The sequence below is a fragment of the Tribolium madens genome, unplaced genomic scaffold (assembly GCF_015345945.1).
Source record: "Tribolium madens isolate multiple individuals breed KSU strain unplaced genomic scaffold, Tmad_KSU_1.1 Scaffold_19;HRSCAF=116;Tcas5.2_LG9, whole genome shotgun sequence".
In the NCBI taxonomy this organism is placed as follows: domain Eukaryota; kingdom Metazoa; phylum Arthropoda; class Insecta; order Coleoptera; family Tenebrionidae; genus Tribolium; species Tribolium madens.
In genome coordinates, this window is record NW_025400983.1 from 4,829,756 (window position 1) to 4,850,254 (window position 20,499).

Below are 20,499 nucleotides of genomic sequence, written 5' to 3' on the forward strand. Positions count from 1 at the left end.
TTTTGAGTTATGTATGCGATTTTTTTGTCAAAATTGCAATTTATGTAATTTTTTTTTTAAATTAACTATAAAGCAGATAGTTGTAGTCCTTTGATCATAACTTTCATTAAAAAATGGTTTTATAGTAGGTTGCTATTTTAAAAAAATAAAAATTTTTGTAGAACTCAAAAACAAAAGAAAATTTCAAAAAAAAACATCACATTTTTATGGTAGGTACTTTATAATTCATCAATTAGTTTTTTCAAAAAATAAATAGTTTAAGCAAAAAAACATTTGGTTTCACACTTTTTATTCACCTGGTATGTTATCAGAAATGCTAGATAAAACACTAATAAACCAATTTCGGGAGGTAATAAAACGAAGAAAATTTTAAATAGGAAATGTAAATGAAATTTTAAAGAGATTTCCTCGAAAAAGTCTAGAAGAGAAGAAAATGAATGAAACGTCTCACTTCATTATCATCAACTACCAATAAATTATCGTCTTTAGTAAGTTTACTAAATTTGACCAATAATTGGTAGAGTAAGTAATTTCTTTAAAAAAATCTATTGAAAAACACGCCCCGATATGTTGTTTTTCATGTCAATAATGTCTGAATTCCCTATTCTTGGCAATATAAAAATTTTGCAAGCTCATTTGTCAGAAAGTATAATACACAATCGCCTATTCATCCCGTCTGGCCCCATTTTGGCCACTCAATCTCACCCATGGTCCGCTCCAAGGTGTGTTCGGCGTGTGGGGTCCGACCAGGTACCCGCCTCGGTCCTGTCAACAAACACGGGATTATCAATTGTGCTCTTAAACTGTTTGTAATCGATCCGTGCTGACATCCATGCACTCGACAAAGAATGACCAAACTCGCTTCTGTGATACATTTTTTTTTGATTATTTTTAATTAACTCGCAGGCATTAGCGAAACCCCACGTAAACCTCTGGCAATTTTTCCTCGTGCGATTTAATTTCCAACTTTTATTTTAACGAATTAACGGGACTTTTGTCGCGTCTGGCCGTCACAAGGGGATTTGTGAAAGTTTATCCTGGCAACGTCAACTTTGCCGCAAAGCTGCTGTGCTTTGGATCAACTCGTTGTAATTACTTTATCCATCGTCGCTAATTCGACGACATGTTCGATCATTTTAATTAATTAAGAGCTTTTTTTCCGAATGCGGGAGGTCTCGCAGCTTACGCTAGATTTAACTAAGCTGGTTGTGAACTACCGACCAATTTTACACATTAACTTCTCAAAGCTTCGAGAATTTACAGAGTGAACCCTTTTTAAGTGAGCCTTTGTCGAGGAATATTCATATATGGGGCCGTTTTTGGATTAAGAAATCGATTTTTTTCCAACGATCTGATCCCAGCTTTTAATCTCTTTCGACCTACATCACAACTGTCAAACCCATTGATCACACATTCAAATTGCTTAATCTACCGGACGGATTAAGGCGGGATTTGCCGGGCGCAACCCCAGCCACAGGGCCGGACGCAGCAAAGGCCCAATTCTTTTATTTGGAGCGAAACGGGGCTTGGGAGGGCCACTCCGGCCCTGGACGCTAAGTCTTGATCCACATCTGCCATCCCCCACCCCCTTCGACCGCAAATTTTGCCATTTTGAAATTGCATCGCATCCGCAAAACTGAAAATTGCATCGAGTGCAACAATAACAAAACGCACAATGCAATTCAATTGCAAAGTTATATTTCCGTTGTTATTACAATGAGATTTTTCCTTGGGGATGAATCGTCAGCTGGCGAACTACTTAGCGCCCTTTCGACACCTCAATCTTCCCCCGACTTGATATCGGACACCCCCTTGGTATAATGGACTGTTGTCTTATCACTCCTTATCACAATAGTACTTGACTATACCCCGATTGCAGCCTATTTCGGACTATTGTTGGCTCGAGGATATGAGCTGACATCCGCACACTCTCATAATACTTCGCCGAAATACTACTCTAAAGCAAATTTAAACGATAAAGCGAGATCGCTGTTTGCCCCTTTTAAGGCAATTTAGCCCCACAAAAGCCCACACTACAATACCTCGCAAAATATTTACGTATTTACGCCATTTCTCTCACAAATTAAAAGCCAGAAAGTGGGTTATTACGTCTCTAGAGAAAAAAATACTTTGCCAAGATTTAAAAATGTTTCCCTTCTTAAGCAGATTTTGCGTCCCTTGACAGATAATTTCGATTTAGTACCATAAAAATCACTTTCCTTGCACTGTCATACTTGTTTTTTCAAACCAACCACCAACTAAACCCCAAATAATTATATAAAGTTATTAAATTATTAAATAATTTATAAAAACTTTAAAACTTGGGTTGTGTTAGGCAACCAATAAAACACATCATAATTACATTACGATTATTTAATGTCTTATAAAAATTTTTATTTATTAGAATTACAAAAAAAAATGAAATAAAAACGTTTTTATTAAAATAATGTAATTATTACACTTACTTAATCAAATAATTGAAAGTTATGTGACAACGTTATGTGACCAGCAATTCACCACACTTTTGCGCATGCGTCTACTGATGACAGTATTTTTGACAATTGTCAGTTTTGACAGTTTAGACAACAAACGTTTTAGTCCTTATTTGCCCAAAAATGAACGAAGTCGAGAAACTTGAATATTTATCTCTCGTGTCTAAAGTATGTACCGAATTGGAAAACCATCTCGGGATGAACGACAAGGATTTAGGTTTGTTTAGCCCAATTTTGTGATTTCGCCCCAACTAACCCCCTTTCTCTCCAGCCGAGTACATAATCCACCTGTCTGAGAAGCACGACACTGTGGATAGTTTCAAGAAAGTTCTGGTTGAGAATGGCGCCGAATTTTCCGACTCTTTCGTGTCAAATTTGCTCCGAATTATCCAACACATGCGCCCCAAAAAGACAAATCAGACGAGTAAAGTGAACTCGAGTCATGAACAGGATTCTTTAGCGGCGAAATTCCCGGGTTTGGCTTTGCCGAATGAGCCTCAGAAGCCCCCCACGCCGGAGGTTGAGACCAAGGGGGAGGATGAGGATATTGTGGCCGATTTAATGGCCCAGTTGGAGGCTGATGCCCCCTCACAGGCCAAAAATGAAACGAAGGAAAAGAGGGAGAGGAGTAGGAGTCCGGAGCGGAAGCGTAGGAGGAGGGAGAGGTCCAGGTCTAGGGATAGGAGACGGAGGTCGAGGGAGAGGTCCGGGAGAAGGCGTCGGAGTCGGAGTAGGTCACGTAGGAGGAGAAGTAGGAGTAGAAGTGTTTCCCCAAGAAGGAGGGACAGGAAAATCAAGCGGGAAAGCCCAGAATTGGATGAGGATCCAATCCCTGGAAAAGTATTTTTTTCACTACACTAGACTTTATTCAAATTTATTTTTTTTACAGATTTATACAGGAAAAGTCGCAAATATTGTCCCTTTTGGTTGTTTTGTCCAGTTGGAAGGTTTGCGCCGTCGTTGGGAGGGTCTAGTCCACATTTCCCAATTAAGGGCTGAAGGGCGAGTTACAAACGTTTCTGAAGTCGTTTCACGTGGAATGAAAGTCAAAATCAAAGTTTTATCAGTGACCGGTCAAAAAGTCTCCTTATCAATGAAAGATGTTGATCAGGTGACCGGAAAAGACCTCAATCCCCTCTCTCACGCTCCTACCGAACGTGAAGACAAAGACCGGAACCCAGATCGTCCCATGAACACCGGAACTTCCGTTTTGCGTCTTCCTGTCGGCATCGATGAAAACGAGGAAAACTCCCGGAAACGCGTGACCCGGATTTCGAGTCCGGAACGCTGGGAAATCAAACAAATGATTTCCTCGGGATGTATCGACAAGAGTGAATTGCCGGATTTCGACGACGAAACCGGACTTTTACCCAAGGATGAAGACGGCGAGGCCGACATCGAAATCGAGCTCGTTGAGGACGAACCTCCTTTCCTGCAAGGTCACGGGAGGGCCCTCCACGATTTGAGTCCCGTTCGAATTGTGAAAAACCCCGATGGGTCTTTAGCCCAAGCTGCAATGATGCAATCGGCGTTGGCTAAAGAACGTCGCGAGCAAAAAATGCTTCAACGAGAACAGGAAATGGACTCGCAACCGTCCGGAAAAAACAAAAACTGGATTGATCCACTCCCCGAAGATGAGAATAAAACGAATTCGGCGCGAGGGATCGGTTTGCAATCCCAGGATTTACCCGAATGGAAGAAACACGTGATTGGGGGGAAAAAATCTTCGTTTGGGAAAAAAACTAATTTGAGTATTTTGGAGCAAAGACAGAGCCTCCCCATTTATAAGTTGAAGGAGGAGTTGAGGAAGGCCGTGACCGATAATCAGATTTTGATCGTGATTGGTGAGACAGGGTCGGGGAAAACGACCCAAATTACTCAGTATTTGGCCGAGAGTGGGTTTACAGCTAGGGGGAAGATTGGGTGTACGCAACCGAGGAGGGTGGCTGCCATGTCGGTGGCGAAGAGGGTAGCGGAGGAGTTTGGATGTAGATTGGGACAGGAAGTGGGGTACACAATCCGGTTTGAGGACTGCACAAGCCCGGAAACAATCATCAAGTAAGTATGACGCGGACCGCAGACTAAACAAAATAATCACCAATTTTCTAGATACATGACAGACGGTATGTTACTTCGTGAGTGTCTCATGGACTTGGACCTCAAAGCCTACTCGGTGATAATGTTAGACGAGGCCCACGAACGCACTATTCACACTGACGTCCTTTTCGGCCTCCTCAAACAAGCCGTCACGAAACGTCCCGAACTCAAACTAATCGTCACTTCGGCAACTCTCGACGCTGTTAAATTCTCACAATACTTCTTCGAAGCTCCAATTTTCACAATTCCAGGTCGTACATTCCCGGTTGAAGTTCTTTACACGAAAGAGCCCGAAACCGACTATTTGGACGCGAGTCTAATCACCGTGATGCAAATCCACCTACGTGAGCCCCCCGGCGATATTTTATTGTTTTTGACTGGTCAGGAGGAAATCGACACGGCTTGTGAGATTTTATACGAAAGAATGAAGTCGTTGGGACCGGATGTCCCCGAATTGATTATACTTCCGGTATATTCGGCGCTGCCATCCGAGATGCAGACCCGGATTTTTGAACCGGCGCCGCCCGGAAGCCGGAAGGTTGTCATCGCGACGAATATAGCGGAGACTTCGTTGACCATTGATGGGATTTTTTACGTCGTAGATCCCGGATTCGTGAAACAAAAAGTGTACAATTCGAAAACGGGGATGGACTCGTTGGTGGTCACGCCCATTTCGCAGGCACAAGCCAAGCAAAGGGCGGGGCGTGCTGGACGGACGGGGCCCGGGAAATGCTATAGGTTGTACACAGAGAGGGCGTATCGGGATGAGATGCTGCCTACTCCAGTTCCGGAGATACAAAGGACTAATTTGGCCACGACTGTGTTGCAGTTGAAGACGATGGGGATCAACGATTTGTTGCATTTTGATTTTATGGATGCGCCGCCTGTCGAATCGCTAATTATGGCCTTGGAGCAGTTGCATTCGCTGTCGGCATTGGACGATGAGGGGCTTCTCACGCGTTTGGGGCGGAGGGTGAGTCTAAAATCGAAACGAGGGGCCGTTAACTCTGGAATTAGTTGTACAAATTTTTGGAATATAATCGGAATTATATTATACATACTTAAAATTATTAAAATTTAAAAAGAAAATAAAAAAAATATTTAAACTAAAAAACAATTTTAGGATGGTTTGGAATATTTGTAAATTTCAGGAATTTTTTTTAGAATTATCGAAGATTATATCTTTTGAAAATTACGTTGAATTTGTTAGAACTGCCGGAATTAATTTTGAATTACAGGAATTATTTTGAAATTACAAAAATTAAGTTGGAATTAAAAAATATATTATATCTTAGAAACAATCTTTGGATTGTTTGGAATTTTTCTAGAATTTCAGTTTTTTTTTTGGAATTATCGGAGATTATATCTTTTGAAAATTACGTCGAATTTTTTAGAACTATCGGAATAAATTGGAACTACATAAATTATTTTGGAATTACGGGAATTAAGTTGACATTACAGGAATTAATTTGTAATTATAAGCATTAATCTGAACACAGTTAACAGAATTACGATAAATAATTTGAATTTCGGTAAAATTAATACAAGTTTTCTGAAATTAATGGAATTCTTTTTGGAATTATCGGAGATAGTTTTTAATTACGTTGAATTTGTTAGAACTGCCGGAATTAATTTGGAATTACAGGAGTTATTTTGAAATTACAAAAATTAAGTTGGAATTAACAAAAATATTAAAACTAAAACACAATATTTGGATTGTTTGGAATTTTTGTAGAATTTCTGGATTTTTTTTGGAATTATCGGAGATTATATCTTTTGAAAATTACGTTGAATTTTGTAGAACTCTCGGAATAAATTTGGGATTACAAAATTTATTTTGAAATTACGAAAATTATTATGGAATTACGGGAATTAAGTTGACATTACAGGAATTAATTTGTAATTATAAGCATTAATCTGAACACAATTAATAGAATTACGATAATTAATTGGAATTTCGGTAGAATTAATACAAGTTTTCCAAAATTACTGGAATTCTTTTTGGAATTATCGGATATTTTTTTAATTACGTTGAATTTCTTAAAACTGTCGGAATTAATTTGGGATTACAGGAATTATTTTGAAATTACAAAAATTAAGTTGGAGTTAAAAAAAATTAAAACTAAAAAACAATCTTTGGATTGTTTGGAATTTTTCTAGAATTTCTGGATTTTTTTTTTAATTATCGGAGATTATATTTTTTGAAAATACGTTGAATTTTTTAGAACTATCGGAATTAATTTGAAATTAAAGAAATTATTTTGGAATAACGAAAATTAATTTGGAATTACAGGAATTAAGTTGACATTACAGGAATTAATTTAAGTTATAAGCATTAATCTGAATACAATTAATAGAATTACGATAAATAATTGAAATTTCGGTAGAATTAATACAAGTTTTCTGAAATTACTGGAATTCGTCTTGGAATTGTCAAGAGATATTTTTTTTTGAAAATTACGTTGAATTTCTTAGAACTGCCGGAATTATTTTTATAATTAAAAATAATATATTAAAACTAAAAAACAATATTTGGATTGTTTGGAATTTTTCTAGAATTTCTGTTTTTTTTTTGGAATTATCGGAGATTATATCTTTTGAAAATTACGTCGAATTTTTTAGAACTATGGGAATAAATTGGAACTACAGAAATTATTTTGGAATTACGGGAATTAAGTTGACATTACAGGAATTAATTTGTAATTATAATCATTAATCACAATTAATAGAATTACGATAATTAATTGGAATTTCGGTAGAATTAATACAAGTTTTTTAAAATTACTGGAATTCTTTTTGGAATTATCGGATATTTTTTTTAATTACGTTGAATTTCTTAGAACTGTGGGAATTAATTTGGAATTACAGGAATTATTTTGAAATTACAAAAATTAAGTTGGAGTTAAAAAAAATTAAAACTAAACAGTTGGAATTATAATTTGTAATTATAAACATTAATCTGAACACAATAAAATTACGATAATTAATTGGAATTTCGGTAGAATTAATACAAGTTTTCTGAAATTACTGGAATTCTTTATAAAATATCAGAAATAATTTTTTTTTGAAAATTACGTTGACTTTCTTAGAACTGCTGGAATTAATTTGGAATTGCAGAAATTATTTTGAAATTACAAAAATTAATCTTCTACGGAAATTAAGTTGGAAGTACAGGATGTTATTTGGAATTATAGGAATTAATCTGAAAACAATAAAATTACGATAATTATTTTGGATTATTACAATTTCGGTGGAATTTTTTTGGAATTGCAATTAGTTGTACACAAGTTAACGACCCCTTGAATAGAAATATTTCGGTTTTTTAATGGATTTTTTTATAGATGGCTGAGTTTCCACTCGAGCCCAATTTATCAAAAATGCTGATTATGTCCGTCGCTCTTCAATGTTCCGACGAGATTTTGACAATCGTCAGCATGTTGTCAGTCCAAAACGTCTTTTATCGTCCTAAAGACAAACAAGCAATTGCCGATCAGAAAAAAGCCAAATTCAACCAACCAGAAGGCGACCATTTGACACTTTTGGCCGTTTACAACAGTTGGAAAAATAATAAGTTTTCGAATGCGTGGTGTTACGAGAATTTCGTGCAAATAAGGACGTTGAAACGGGCACAAGATGTCCGAAAACAATTGCTAGGGATCATGGATAGGCACAAGTTGGATGTCGTATCGGCTGAAAGAAATACAGTGAGGGTGCAAAAGTGTGTATGTTCGGGGTTTTTCAGGAATGCGGCGAAAAAGGACCCCCAGGAGGGGTACAGGACGCTGGTGGACAGCCAAGTGGTGTACATACACCCCTCAAGCGCCCTCTTCAACAGACAACCAGAGTGGTAAGTTGCAATAAAAAAAAATTCTATTTTTTGGCTCATTGTGTATTTTAAGGGTGATTTATCACGAATTGGTGCAAACCACGAAAGAATACATGCGCGAGGTGACCACAATCGACCCAAAGTGGCTCGTGGAGTTCGCCCCCGCCTTCTTCAAATTCTCAGATCCGACAAAACTGAGCAAATTTAAGAAGAATCAACGTCTGGAGCCACTTTATAACAAATATGAGGAACCTAACGCTTGGCGAATATCGCGAGTGAGAAGGAGGCGTAATTAAGTGTAAATAAAAAATAATAATTTACTTTTTTCTAATTAATTTTCATCGTACATGATACTCCTTATTTCTATTCTCCTATCCTTATTTTTGTGACTAAGATTACTCAAGTCGACCTTCTTTCCCGGCTTCCAGAATTTGCTCTTGAGGGTTTTTTGTTCTGCAATTTGCATAATTTTGCGTTTGGGGACGTGTCTCAGGGCGTATTTCCAATCGCCGGTCAGTTTGACGTCTAGGAGGATTGAGACGCATTGGTTCAAAGTGAGGCTTTTGCCAGAGCCGCCGCCCCACTGGAGGTACCGGTCTAGGGGGAATTTTGCCATTTTTAACCCTTCACGCTTGGCTTTAGCCAAGGATAAGGGCTGTGTATTGACCTTATCGACAATTGCGCCGATAATGTAGATCGCATCGTGGTCGTATTCCACGAGTTCTTCACGGCAATGGGGGGTTAAGTAGACTAGTTGTTCCTTGGGGAATTTTTCCAAGTAACTAGTTTCGTGGACGTTGAGTGGGAACCAAGGTTCGTGGAGTGTGGCTATGTTGTTTTCCAGGGTTTTGTGAAGGACGCTATCAGTGTTCAGATTGCAGTAGTGTAAATCAAAAGGATCTGAAACTAAAATTAAAGTTCTTGTTGCAATTTTTTGCAGAGTTACCATCATGAGCCCTGTTTTCAGCAAACAACAAAGTCAGTTGTTTGGCACAATTTTTGTTCTCTCTGACTGTCATATCCTGATCGTAGCCACAATCCACGACCAGTTTTTGCCCAAATTGCATCGCTTGAACCAACCTATTATTGTATAATTGGTTAATTGTGGTTTCATAGACTCGCAAAAAAATATTATTGTGGCTCAAATCATAAGTAGAAACGAATTCTTCCAATGTTTCATTTTCGTTCTTTTCTGGTTTAGACCCACGGAACTGCTTTTTTTCTTCTTTTTTGATCTAAAAACGCAATTTTGATTATTGCTACTAGAGAAAAAGTAGTGTACCAGTCTGTTTTCCTTCTTCTTTGATATTTTGAATAGATATTCCAAAAACCGCTTCCTCGCCGAATAAGTGGGCAATTCGAGAAGTTCCTTCCAATGTTTGTCTTTAAGGAAATCATCATCAGGGACTAATTTACCTTCCTGTCTCATGACATCAACTTCCAAAATTAAAACTTTTAATTTGTGTTCCAATTCCTTATCACCGTTTGTGAGTGCTTCAATACTCGGGCCTTGAGCGGCCGATTCGGTACAAAAAAATGAGCGTGGGGGCGGGCATGAGACACGCACAAAAGCACCTAACCTCACTAATTTCACCGACCGTCGAAGCGCACTAAACATTTTATGTTCTTTTTAAGTAACTTTAAATCGAAACAGGAAATATTTGTCAATGTGTTACATTACAACGCTGTTTTAATTTTTTTTTAATTACGTCTATTTATTTAACCCAACCTCATTTTTTTGTCACTCATACCAACCATAAAAAGTCAAAATTACCGACAATAAACAGTTATTAAATTTTTTAATAAATTATTCTCTTTGAAAATGAATAATAAACCGGTACAAGTCTGTAATTTATGCTCCTTTTATGATAATAGAACAAATTACAATGCGGTAAACATGAGTTCATTTCACGGTGTGTGCACCAGTGGCGTATCACTGGGCCGGGTTAGGGGTCACGTCAAAATTCACAATGTCACATTTTCATCCCATCAATAATATCCCAAGTCCCACATTACAAAATGAGCAACTGTACAATAAAGGCATTACGACTAGAGTCATGGCCAGGAAACAAAAAAACGTAATTTTGGCCATGAACCACAAGATTGTTAAAAATTGAGAATTTTAGAGTGAGAATCAAAAGTCGCCCCGCGGGTCAATCAACGAGCGCCGAAACTCGCGATTTTTGTCCGGTGTGTCAATCCCCAATTCCACTATACGGTCCAGTTTGGAAAACCCCGACAAGATTGAATTACCCGCCAAAAAAATCCCATCATCGTCAAACTCTTCTGTCACTTCGGATAAAACGGATAAAACACCCGAGACGGAATCAAACCAAAATCAAAATGCAGATAGAGGAATGGAACGAATGAGGCAAAAAATCCGCAATTATGCCCAAAACGTCCCAGTAATTATCTCACAATTGTGTCAACTCTTTCCAAAAACTATTACAGGAGCCCCCTGTTGTAAATAAAGAGCGTCGCAGATCCTCAACTATCAAGGATTTAGACTTGTCAATCCCTGTACGTGCCCCCAAATCCCCCAATTTTCACAATTTTGGTATTCCAGCAAAAGCAAATGCGTCGATCGACTCTTGAATCAATCAAAAACGCCATCGACGAGTCCCCAAACGTCACAAAGCTTGTAAACGCCGACAGTATCGAGAAAAGCAACGTTGGGCAAAATTTCAAAATCCTGGAAGACCCAATCCTTGTTCTAAAACCGAAAAATCCCGAACAAATCCAGAAACAGGATCTCCAGACCCAGACTAGCTTCGTCCTTGAAAAACTCCTCGTCCAGAAGCAATAATTTCGGTTCAAATATTAAAACGTGAAATTACAAGCCTCGACACCTCAATTATTCACACCCGTGTTGGTATAAAAGCCGGAAAAGGGGGCCAAAAACCAGTCAAAATGTCCGACGAGTACGTCAAAGACGTGTTTGTGGTCAATCGGTGGATTTTGCGTTGTGCTGGTCTTTGGAAACCAAGCACTGATGCAAAATTAGTACAAATCCCTTACAAAATTTACGCAATTGTTGTTTTTCTCTTCGTCAACGTGTATTTCACCTCGACGGAGTTCCTGAGCCTCTTTTACACCCATAAAAACTTGTACAACTTCATCAAGAACGTCAACTTTTTTTTGACACATTTCATGGGGGCTGTTAAGGTGATTTTCTGGTTTTTCAAAGGCCACGTCTTGAGGGACTTGATGGGGACCTTGGAAAGCCCCGAATTCCACTATGAGGCTTGTGGGGGCTTCCAACCTGGCCAAATTTGGCGAAAGTACCGCCGGATTGGGTTCAAGTACTCCCTTGGGTTCCTAACCCTCGCCCACATGACCCTCTCCTCGTCCTACATCCCCCCTTTTCTCACAGTGGTTCTGAACCCGCCACCTTACCAAAACGGTACCGTCAGCCCTTTCTACCAGAAACTGCCCTATTTTAGCTGGATGCCCTTCTCGTACTCCACCCCAGGGACGTATTTGCTAGCCCTGGGGTACCAAGCCGGCCCCATGTTCTCCTACGCCTACAGTATAGTCGGAATGGATACACTTTTTATGAACATTATGAATTTTATAGCCGCCCATTTTGTCATTTTGCAAGGGGCTTTCGCAAGCAGTAAAATGCGGGTTTTGGACATGAACAAAGAGATGAAAAAGAATTGCCGACACTTGCAGACAATCCTCAGGTAGAAATTCGGCCGAAATTCAACAATTTTAACTGTTTTTCAGGGTCTCCGAGGACCTTGAGAGGGTGCACAGGTACTTGACTTTGGGGCAACTAACCGCAACTCTATTCATACTTTGCACCTCTTTGTATTTAATTTCTACGGTAGTACCAAAAAAAAAAATAATTTTTACTAACCTAAAATTTTAGACCCCGGCTAGTAGTAAGCAGTTTTACGCCGAATTGGTCTACATGGTAGCCATGGGTTTCCAATTGTACCTCTATTGTTGGTTTGGTAACGAAGTGACTCTAATGGTACCACCCCCAGTACCAAAACCCGAAAAATTAGGTTAGTTTTTAGGCAAGTGAGGTTCCTGTGAACGTCTGGAAGGCCGAATGGTACGACTGCGACTTATCGTTCAAGAAAAACATGATTTTCACAATGACTCGAATGCAGAAACCGATTTATATGACTGTGGGGAAATTCGCACCTTTGACATTACAAACTTTCGTTTATGTGAGCCCCCTTGGCCACTTTCTGCCACGCATGTTACAAAATTTCGATTCCAGATTCTCCGAACTTCATATTCGATTTTTGCAGTGATCAAAAATACCAGTATTTAAGGGAAAATAAACGATAACTCAGCTAATGGTCTTGTTTGTGGTCAAAGCGCTGCTGGATACTCGTGTCCAAGCTATAATTTTACTTGTTTAGATAAATATTTTGCACCCTGGGGTTTGTTTTTGATGGGTTTATTAGGGCCAGTGATTTTTCTGAGTCAACTGTGGAATTTAGGCACTTGTTTTGACGTGTTCCAGATTAGAAAGTGTGTTTAGTCTGCGGTCCGCACGATGCAAATTGCATGAAAAATCAACTAAAAAGCGGATCTATTTATGAAAATTAATGGAATTTATTATAGTTGCGAGCAACAAAAATTTTAATGTAAACAAATTGGGGATTTGGTCATTTTTTATTTTGACAAAAGGAATTTTACTTTAATTCTGCGGTTTTCAAACAAAATCATACTGATAATAATAATACCTTTTGTGTAAGTAATTATTCATGACTGTATTAGCATTTAGCACACTGCAAATTTGATAAATAAATGCGGAAAATAAAAAAAGTTTTTTCAATTTTATTGGTGATTCCAGTGGCGGAGGTTTAGTTCAGTAAATAAACACCAACATTGTTGATTCATGTCAGAGTTTCGATTTAAATGTCAAAATTTTCATTCATGGAACGTCTAGTTTTTATAACGAGTGACTATTAATGTTTGTGACAAAAAAATCTATTGGCAACACTGTCGATCCTTCTACCGTGCGATCAAAAAAAAATTACAGTAGGCGTTGATTAAATTCTACAGTTGGCAACACATTGGCTAGGAATCTGGGGTGGAAATTTTCCACACAAAGTGAAAATGACCATTCACCGTTTTCGTCTTGTACCTACAGCATTTTTGTAATAACTTGCAACAATAAAAAAATTCTGCTTTAAAGTGAACATTATTTAACTCAAAATGAATAAAACGCAAACTTGTCAAAGTTTCCGCTGACATTTGAAGGACTTTAATCACCGCATACTCTATTTTTTTGATCACACGGTATTTTGATGTATCAGAATGTTCAAGTGACCAGTCCGTTGCAAATGAATGACAACTTGAGGTTAAAAATCACAATCTTTTACAGTCACCCGGTAGTAATCCAAAATTTGCCATTTAAAGTAAAAATTTCGAATTTCAGTTACATTTTTTAAAATTTTATAATTTAAATTTCAGTTTTTAATGCTAAAATTCCGACATCCTAATTAAGAATTTCGAATTTAAAAGTCAAATTCCTATATTTTAAATTGGAATTTCTAGTTCATAAATCCAAATTCTGTGCATAAAAGTCAATTATTATATTATAATTTTCTAGATTTAGATTTAAATCTCACTATGTTTAGTTATAAAATCTGAAAATTGAAATTCTGAGTTTTTATAAACTTTGCAATTAAAAATATCAACTCCTTCAACTTCCGCTATCAAAATTGGGTTTTCGAACTTCAATAGTTAAAATTCACAGTTAAAAATGGGTGTTTCAAAGTAAAACGGTAATTAGAAGAATAAAAAAAATAAAAATTTTGAGCTTAAAAATCAAGTTTTTAGTCCAAAACAGTGTTATATGCAAGTTTTTAATTTTTTTCCTTCCAACAGGGAATAAAGTGACGTTTTATTCCTACGTTTTTGGCTAATAATTGAGAATATAATAAATAAAATCAAACTGAATATTTTGACATTATTTGAAAAATTATTATTATAGTTTTGAGTGAATATGCCCTCGGTTACTTTCGGTCGCCTCTCGCATTACCTCCATTCTCGGGATTAAATTAATTTTTTATTTCTTTGATATACAGGGTGCGCCAGAACTCGCGCCCCAGAGAAAATTTTCAAGTAAGGTAAGATACCAGGAACATGAAAAAAATGTTTAAAAAATTCTATCTGTCAAAAAATTTTGACATTTATTTTTTGACATTTGACATTTTTTTATATCTATTTAAGGATACTGATAATCTTGTATATATTTTTTTACAATTATTTAGTAAAAGGACAAAAATTTTGCCCATAAAAGCAACAAATAACATTGAACAGAGTTACAATTTAGGATACAATAGAGTCAAAGTGCAAACTTTAAACCCTTATAACTTCGAAATTTTTATAGATAAAATTTTTTAATCATTTTTTCCATGTTCCTAGTATCTTACCTTATATGGCATTTTTCTCTGGGGCGCGAGTTCTGGCGCACCCTGTATAAATAACTTTAGACATATCAAGAAACTATTTGAACTGGCGGCAATTCAACGTGTGACCTTGACCCAATTTGTACATTTTTGTGTCTCACTTTCACAACTAAATCTGGACGCCATTTTGGCAAATTCATGTGTTTAGTCTGCGGTCCGCAAAAGCCTCAGCCAAAAACCAAATAAAACATATATTTTTTAAAATTCTGATTAGAACTGGGGAAAATTTGCGGACAAATGAGAGGAATTTAGTTAATATCATTTTAATGACTAACACTCCGGAAGCTGAGTTTAGTAGGCTGCTTGATTAAAATAAATGACTCGTCTGTGATGTAATTGTTATTTAGGTGATCTTTTGGCGCCCTGTGTCGGTTCTTTGAACCCGAAAAATAGTCTTCTATTATTATCTGTACCCTCAAATCGCAATCGCACTCACCTCTTATCAGTCGAAACCCCCTGAAAACTCTTCGAGACGCCACTGTCACCGCCTTTGACATTTAGTGCGCAGGCGTACCAACCATTCAGTCATTTCCACCGCACAGCTATGTAGTGGACTAGTTGTGGTGTTTTATTAAAAATGTCCACTTTAATGTGGTCCTGTCCGTGTTGTTTACGGTTCAAATTCAGCCCCGAAGAGATCGAGCAGCGGTACAAGTCATTGGAGATCGACAAGATGCTCGAGAAGGACAAGCAGGCCCTCAAACGGCAAGTCAAGCTGCTGTTATTGGGCGCTGGGGAGAGTGGCAAGTCGACTTTTCTCAAGCAGATGAAAATCATCCACGGAGTCAAATTCGAGAGCGAAATGCTGATGGAATACCAGCAGATCATCTACCAGAACGTCATCAAGGGGATGCGCGTGCTGGTGGACGCCAGAGACAAGCTGGGCATTCCGTGGGGGGACACCTCGAACGCCGCCCTCGGCAAGGAGCTTCTGCAGTTCAACGGCTCGGTGCTGGACTCCAGGACGTTCATCCAGTATTGCCCTTTGCTGGTGAAGCTGTGGCGGGACAGCGGCATTTTAAGGGCTTTCGATCGGAGAAGGGAGTTTCAGTTGGTTAGTATGATTCATTTCCTCGCCAAATGAGGATTATTATGCACAATTTACAATTTTGACTCATTGTTGAAACATTGTATCCAAATCCCAACTTGAATTTTCTTCATTTTGTTTGCTTTGTGATAATTTACGTTAATTAGTCATGTGTTAAAGTAATTAAGACGTTTGACTATGCGGTTAACAGTTAATTCGGGTAAGGAAGTGGCGTTTAATGTGATTAAGTGTGGGATTTTGGCCAACTGGGGTTGGCACGTCTGCGAAAATTTGAGGTGAAGACATTGTGGGGTTGGTAATTCTGACATTGTTTCGAAACGCAGTGGCGTACTTACCTATAGATTTTTGGAATCGGATTTTTTTTATAATTGGTTGGCGATACTAATAATGACATTATTTTGACAAGCAATGAAAAAACTGATAAACGCCTTTTTTCAAAATTGTTATTTTTTTCTATTGTTTTTTACATGCTTGATTGAATTAAATTTTAATACAAACTTTCAGAAAGCGCGCCACAACACTAACTGTTATTTCGCCACAGCGTACAGTAAAAATCAAGCAAGTTGGTAAAGTAATTATTTTTCGGTTTTTCGAACATTCGCTGTTTTTCACTACAATGTGACATCAATCGAAAAATCATAGTTTAAACATTAAAAGGAATAAATGAGATAAAACTTAAAGTATTTCAAGGGCAAAACGGCTTACGAAATATAAAACCTCACTTTTTGACAACAGTCAGAATTCAAATCAGTCAAGGTTACGGAATTTACATTTGGTAGTTGACAAAATCTGCTGAAACCTGCTCTACTTTTTGATACAGTGTTTAAAGGATATAATTTGCACCTGTTACGTACAAATTTTTGCTACATAATAAAAAAGCATTTACATTTATAAAGTAGCGTTCAATTTTTTGTTAAACATTTCTTAAAATACAGGGTGCGTCGGAACTCGCGCTCCAGAGAAAAACTTCAAGTAAGATAAGGTACCAAAAACATGACAAAATGTTTAAAAAATTAGTAAAGGTAAAAGTACAAAAAATTTGCCACTACAAGCGATAAATAACTTTAAACAGAGTTACAATTTAAGATACAACTTCCTTATTTCCTCTTCTAATAGCCTGTAGCAAAAAAACTTGCAAATTTATTTTTCCAACAAAAATAAATAAAAAATTTTAATTTTCATAACTTCTAAATTTTTATTTTTTTTACCATTTTTTCTATGTTCCTGATATCTCACCTTACATGGCATTTTTCTCTGTGGCACGAGTTCTGGCGCACCCTGTATAATCAAAAATTGGGACTTTTTTTATTTAAAGAATATAAATTAATTATATTTTGTTATAATTAATTAATTTTGTTATATTACTAAAAACAGATTTGTAGGTATATATTTTTTTACCTAAGAAGTGTTTAAAATTACACTTCTGTTAAAATATAATTTTCGTGCTTTACATACAAATTTTTACTACAATTAAAAGTCTTTTTTTATATAGTTTACATTTTTTTATGTAAAAACATTTAAAATCACACTTGCTAAAATATATCTAATAAAAAGATGGAACTGTTCTTGTCCAATTTACACTACGGAGTAGACAAAAATCGCTAAAACCTGGTTTATTTTTGCATCAATATATTTCATGTATTACATACAATTTTTTACCACAAAGCGTTTAAAATTACACTTTTGTTAAAACAATAAAAAAAAATCGGAAGTGTAAAATCCGCTGAATTCAGTTTTACTTTTTAATGGGAGTATTTAAAGAAAACAGGGTTATCAGAAATACGTGTGTTAATTTTATTTTTTTTTAACATGAAAGAACTCACCAAGTAAAACATTTTGCAAAATTCTTATTAACTGTTTTTATTGTTTTCCCCCATAATTTTGTCTAAACGAACCGTTCAATTAATAAGTAATCACAAAATGTAGTTCCGTTTCTATCACAACGAAAATATTTCGGAATTTTTAAGTTGATACCCATAGGCGGGTATACGTTTTGATATGTTATCTTTTTCAAATTTTAAATCAAATTTGAAAGCTTTTATTGAAAAATTACAAATAGAAAAAATGTACCTATTATTTATCGAGATGTGTTACATGTTAAAATTAACACATGTATTTCTGATACACCCTGATAATTTTGTTGTATTACGAGTACAGGCAAATTTTTATTACAATTAAAAACATATGTTTACATAATTTTTTTATTCAACTGAGAAATTAAATTTACATTTTTGTTAAAATACGAGTATAATCGAATGACTTTCAGTCATTACATACAAATTTTTACTGTAATTAAAACTATTTTTTTCCAATTTAATTTATATTTTTTATTTAAGAGCATTCATAATCACGCTTGTTAAAATAAATCTAATAAAAAATTGAAACTTTTTAACTTTACACTGCACAGTGGTCAGAAATTGCTGAAACTTGGTTTACTTTTTGCCAGGGCATTTCAAGAACTTAATTTTCATGTATTACATACAAATTTTTACTATAATTAAAAAACTTTCTTATTTAATTTTTCTTTTCAAATTAAAAGATTCTAATTGTTTGATAAGTATCGATTTTTATATTTTCGTTTATAGAATTTAAAAAATTACACAAGATTATTAAAAAAATATATCTAATTAATGAAATAAAGTACAGATTAATATAATAACCAAAACTTCGCACCAATAATAACATTGATTGTTTGCTTGTGATTAAGCATTTAGTCAAAAAATAATTAGGAAAAAGGTGCAATTCTGGGGCCTAAACAGAAATTGCGAAACCTTTTTCAATTAAAAAAACTTTTATTCTTCTAAAAATTTGATAACAGTGGCTTAACCTTTTTTATCACTAAAAAGTGCGATTCTGTTTTGTTTATCTCTGTTTCAATTTGTTGCCAAATGTTTTATTTTCATATATTTTATTAGTTTCATAAAATTTATTAGTTTCGGGGTCATTTTATCTATGACCTGAACGTCCAAATTAAACACATCTGGTCTCAAAGTAAAATTTCAGAAATTAGTGACGTGCGTTGCTGATTTATTTCCCCAAAATTTCCTAATATTTGTCAAATACCAACATGTGTTTTTGCATGCTTTGTTTGAGGAGTCGATTAATTAAAATAATACACGATGATAATAATTAATTCGTCTTTGATAATTTTTATTGCAGCAATTAATTTCTCGGAATCGCGTAATAAATGTAAAATTTCTGTCGATTTTACACCTCTTGGAGGTCGCCGATAACCGCGCAGATGTTTTTAATTAGTAGTAATTTTGCGTAAATAAATGTTATCTCGTTTTTGCAGAGTGACTCTGTGGAATATTTCCTGAACAATTTGGACCGGGTCTCCCGCCACGACTACATCCCCAATCACAAGGACATCCTCCACTGCCGCAAGGCCACCAAGGGAATCACCGAATTTGCGATTCCGATAAACAATATTCCGTTTTTGTTCGTCGATGTCGGCGGTCAAAGATCGCAGAGACAAAAGTGGTTTCAGTGTTTCGATTCGGTGACTTCGATACTCTTCCTCGTATCGTCGTCCGAATTCGACCAAGTGCTGCTCGAGGACAGGAAAACGAACCGATTGGAGGAGTCGAGGGATATTTTCGACACGATAGTCAACAATCGGATATTCGTAAACGTCTCCGTTATCCTCTTTTTGAACAAGTACGATTTGTTGCTGAAAAAAGTGGCCAATCCCGAGACGAACATCCACTGGTATTTCCCCCAATTCGCGGGGAACCCCCATTCGATCAACGACGTGAAGGAGTTCATCCTGGCGATGTTCACGGGGGTGAAGAGGGAGTCGCGGAAGGTTCTTTATCACCATTTTACAACAGCTGTTGATACGGAGAATATCAAAGTCGTTTTTGAATACGTAAAAGAGATTATTTTGCATCGAAATCTGGAAAGTCTTCTGCTTTAACACTGACTGAAGTGTGCTATGGCTGTGTATCACACAATCGATTATCGCAAGACTGACTAAGTTTAATTAGTCTGATAAGACTTTGGGAATTTTATGGAATTACATAAATGTGATAGTTTTTTAGATTTTTTCGGAGAGGTACAACCAAAGAGTCAAAATGCAATAACCAAATACTCACATTTCTGTAATTTTCGCCGAATATTTATCTCCAATCGTAGTTAGTAATACTGCCAAACGTGCCTCATTTTTACGTATTTATCGAAGGTTTTTAGTCCGTCGGGTTCTTATGTAAAATATTGTAATATATTTTTTATATTTTAGAATGTTAGAGATTTTAGTAATGTGATCCGATTTTAGAACGGCCTAAATTATATTTTGTATATAGTTGTGACACATTTTATGAAATTTTACCGAGTTTTCGGCAGCTGAGTGTCTGGTGAACTAGTTACAGGGAGTTTTATAGTGCCTTAAAACACAACTTCTAAAAATATACTCAATACAATATAAACAACGTAATTCTCGAAACAGTTCTCTGATTTTCATTGTATAATAAAAATGTATATAAGTATCCTTTATTTCTTTATAAATATTTTTCTAATTGTTAATAAAAAGTATTCCAAAATGATTGCGCATTATTTATGGCCAATTCATTGCCAGTACATTTGGGGGACTTGCAG

At 36.2% G+C, this 20,499-nt stretch overlaps 5 protein-coding genes across 8 annotated transcripts; 4 read left to right on the forward strand and 1 right to left on the reverse strand.

The window, feature by feature from the left end:
- The first annotated feature begins 2,570 nt into the window (after nucleotides 1-2,570).
- On the forward strand, nucleotides 2,571-8,740 carry LOC123011773 (ATP-dependent RNA helicase DHX8). The gene is made up of 6 exons (XM_044409408.1): nucleotides 2,571-2,709; nucleotides 2,764-3,332; nucleotides 3,382-4,550; nucleotides 4,602-5,562; nucleotides 7,931-8,436; nucleotides 8,489-8,740. Exons 1-6 carry the CDS (start codon nucleotides 2,616-2,618, stop codon nucleotides 8,709-8,711), a joined length of 3,522 nt encoding a protein of 1,173 aa, XP_044265343.1. The 5' UTR covers nucleotides 2,571-2,615; the 3' UTR covers nucleotides 8,712-8,740.
- Nucleotides 8,708-11,750, reverse strand: LOC123011817 (mitochondrial ribonuclease P protein 1 homolog). The gene is made up of 3 exons (XM_044409461.1): nucleotides 9,698-11,750; nucleotides 9,362-9,650; nucleotides 8,708-9,315 (listed from the first exon to the last, which is right to left on the reverse strand). Exons 1-3 carry the CDS (start codon nucleotides 10,031-10,033, stop codon nucleotides 8,747-8,749), a joined length of 1,194 nt encoding a protein of 397 aa, XP_044265396.1. The 5' UTR covers nucleotides 10,034-11,750; the 3' UTR covers nucleotides 8,708-8,746.
- Nucleotides 10,358-11,360, forward strand: LOC123011863. The gene is made up of 4 exons (XM_044409537.1): nucleotides 10,358-10,493; nucleotides 10,542-10,820; nucleotides 10,867-10,935; nucleotides 10,982-11,360. Exons 1-4 carry the CDS (start codon nucleotides 10,386-10,388, stop codon nucleotides 11,219-11,221), a joined length of 696 nt encoding a protein of 231 aa, XP_044265472.1. The 5' UTR covers nucleotides 10,358-10,385; the 3' UTR covers nucleotides 11,222-11,360.
- On the forward strand, nucleotides 11,204-13,387 carry LOC123011791 (odorant receptor 94a-like). Of its 4 annotated transcripts, XM_044409435.1 has the most exons (5): nucleotides 11,204-12,101; nucleotides 12,145-12,244; nucleotides 12,290-12,394; nucleotides 12,441-12,596; nucleotides 12,650-13,387. In XM_044409435.1, exons 1-5 carry the CDS (start codon nucleotides 11,326-11,328, stop codon nucleotides 12,701-12,703), a joined length of 1,191 nt encoding a protein of 396 aa, XP_044265370.1. In that variant the 5' UTR covers nucleotides 11,204-11,325; the 3' UTR covers nucleotides 12,704-13,387. The 4 variants fall into 4 exon arrangements, with proteins under 4 accessions (XP_044265370.1, XP_044265363.1, XP_044265377.1 ...); XM_044409428.1 differs by having other exon boundaries at nucleotides 12,441-13,387; XM_044409442.1 differs by lacking the exon at nucleotides 12,650-13,387 and having other exon boundaries at nucleotides 12,434-12,582.
- A 1,967-nt stretch (nucleotides 13,388-15,354) lies between these two features.
- LOC123011826 (guanine nucleotide-binding protein subunit alpha homolog) lies at nucleotides 15,355-20,438 on the forward strand. The gene is made up of 2 exons (XM_044409472.1): nucleotides 15,355-15,909; nucleotides 19,199-20,438. Exons 1-2 carry the CDS (start codon nucleotides 15,433-15,435, stop codon nucleotides 19,820-19,822), a joined length of 1,101 nt encoding a protein of 366 aa, XP_044265407.1. The 5' UTR covers nucleotides 15,355-15,432; the 3' UTR covers nucleotides 19,823-20,438.
- Nucleotides 20,439-20,499: the final 61 nt, after the last annotated feature.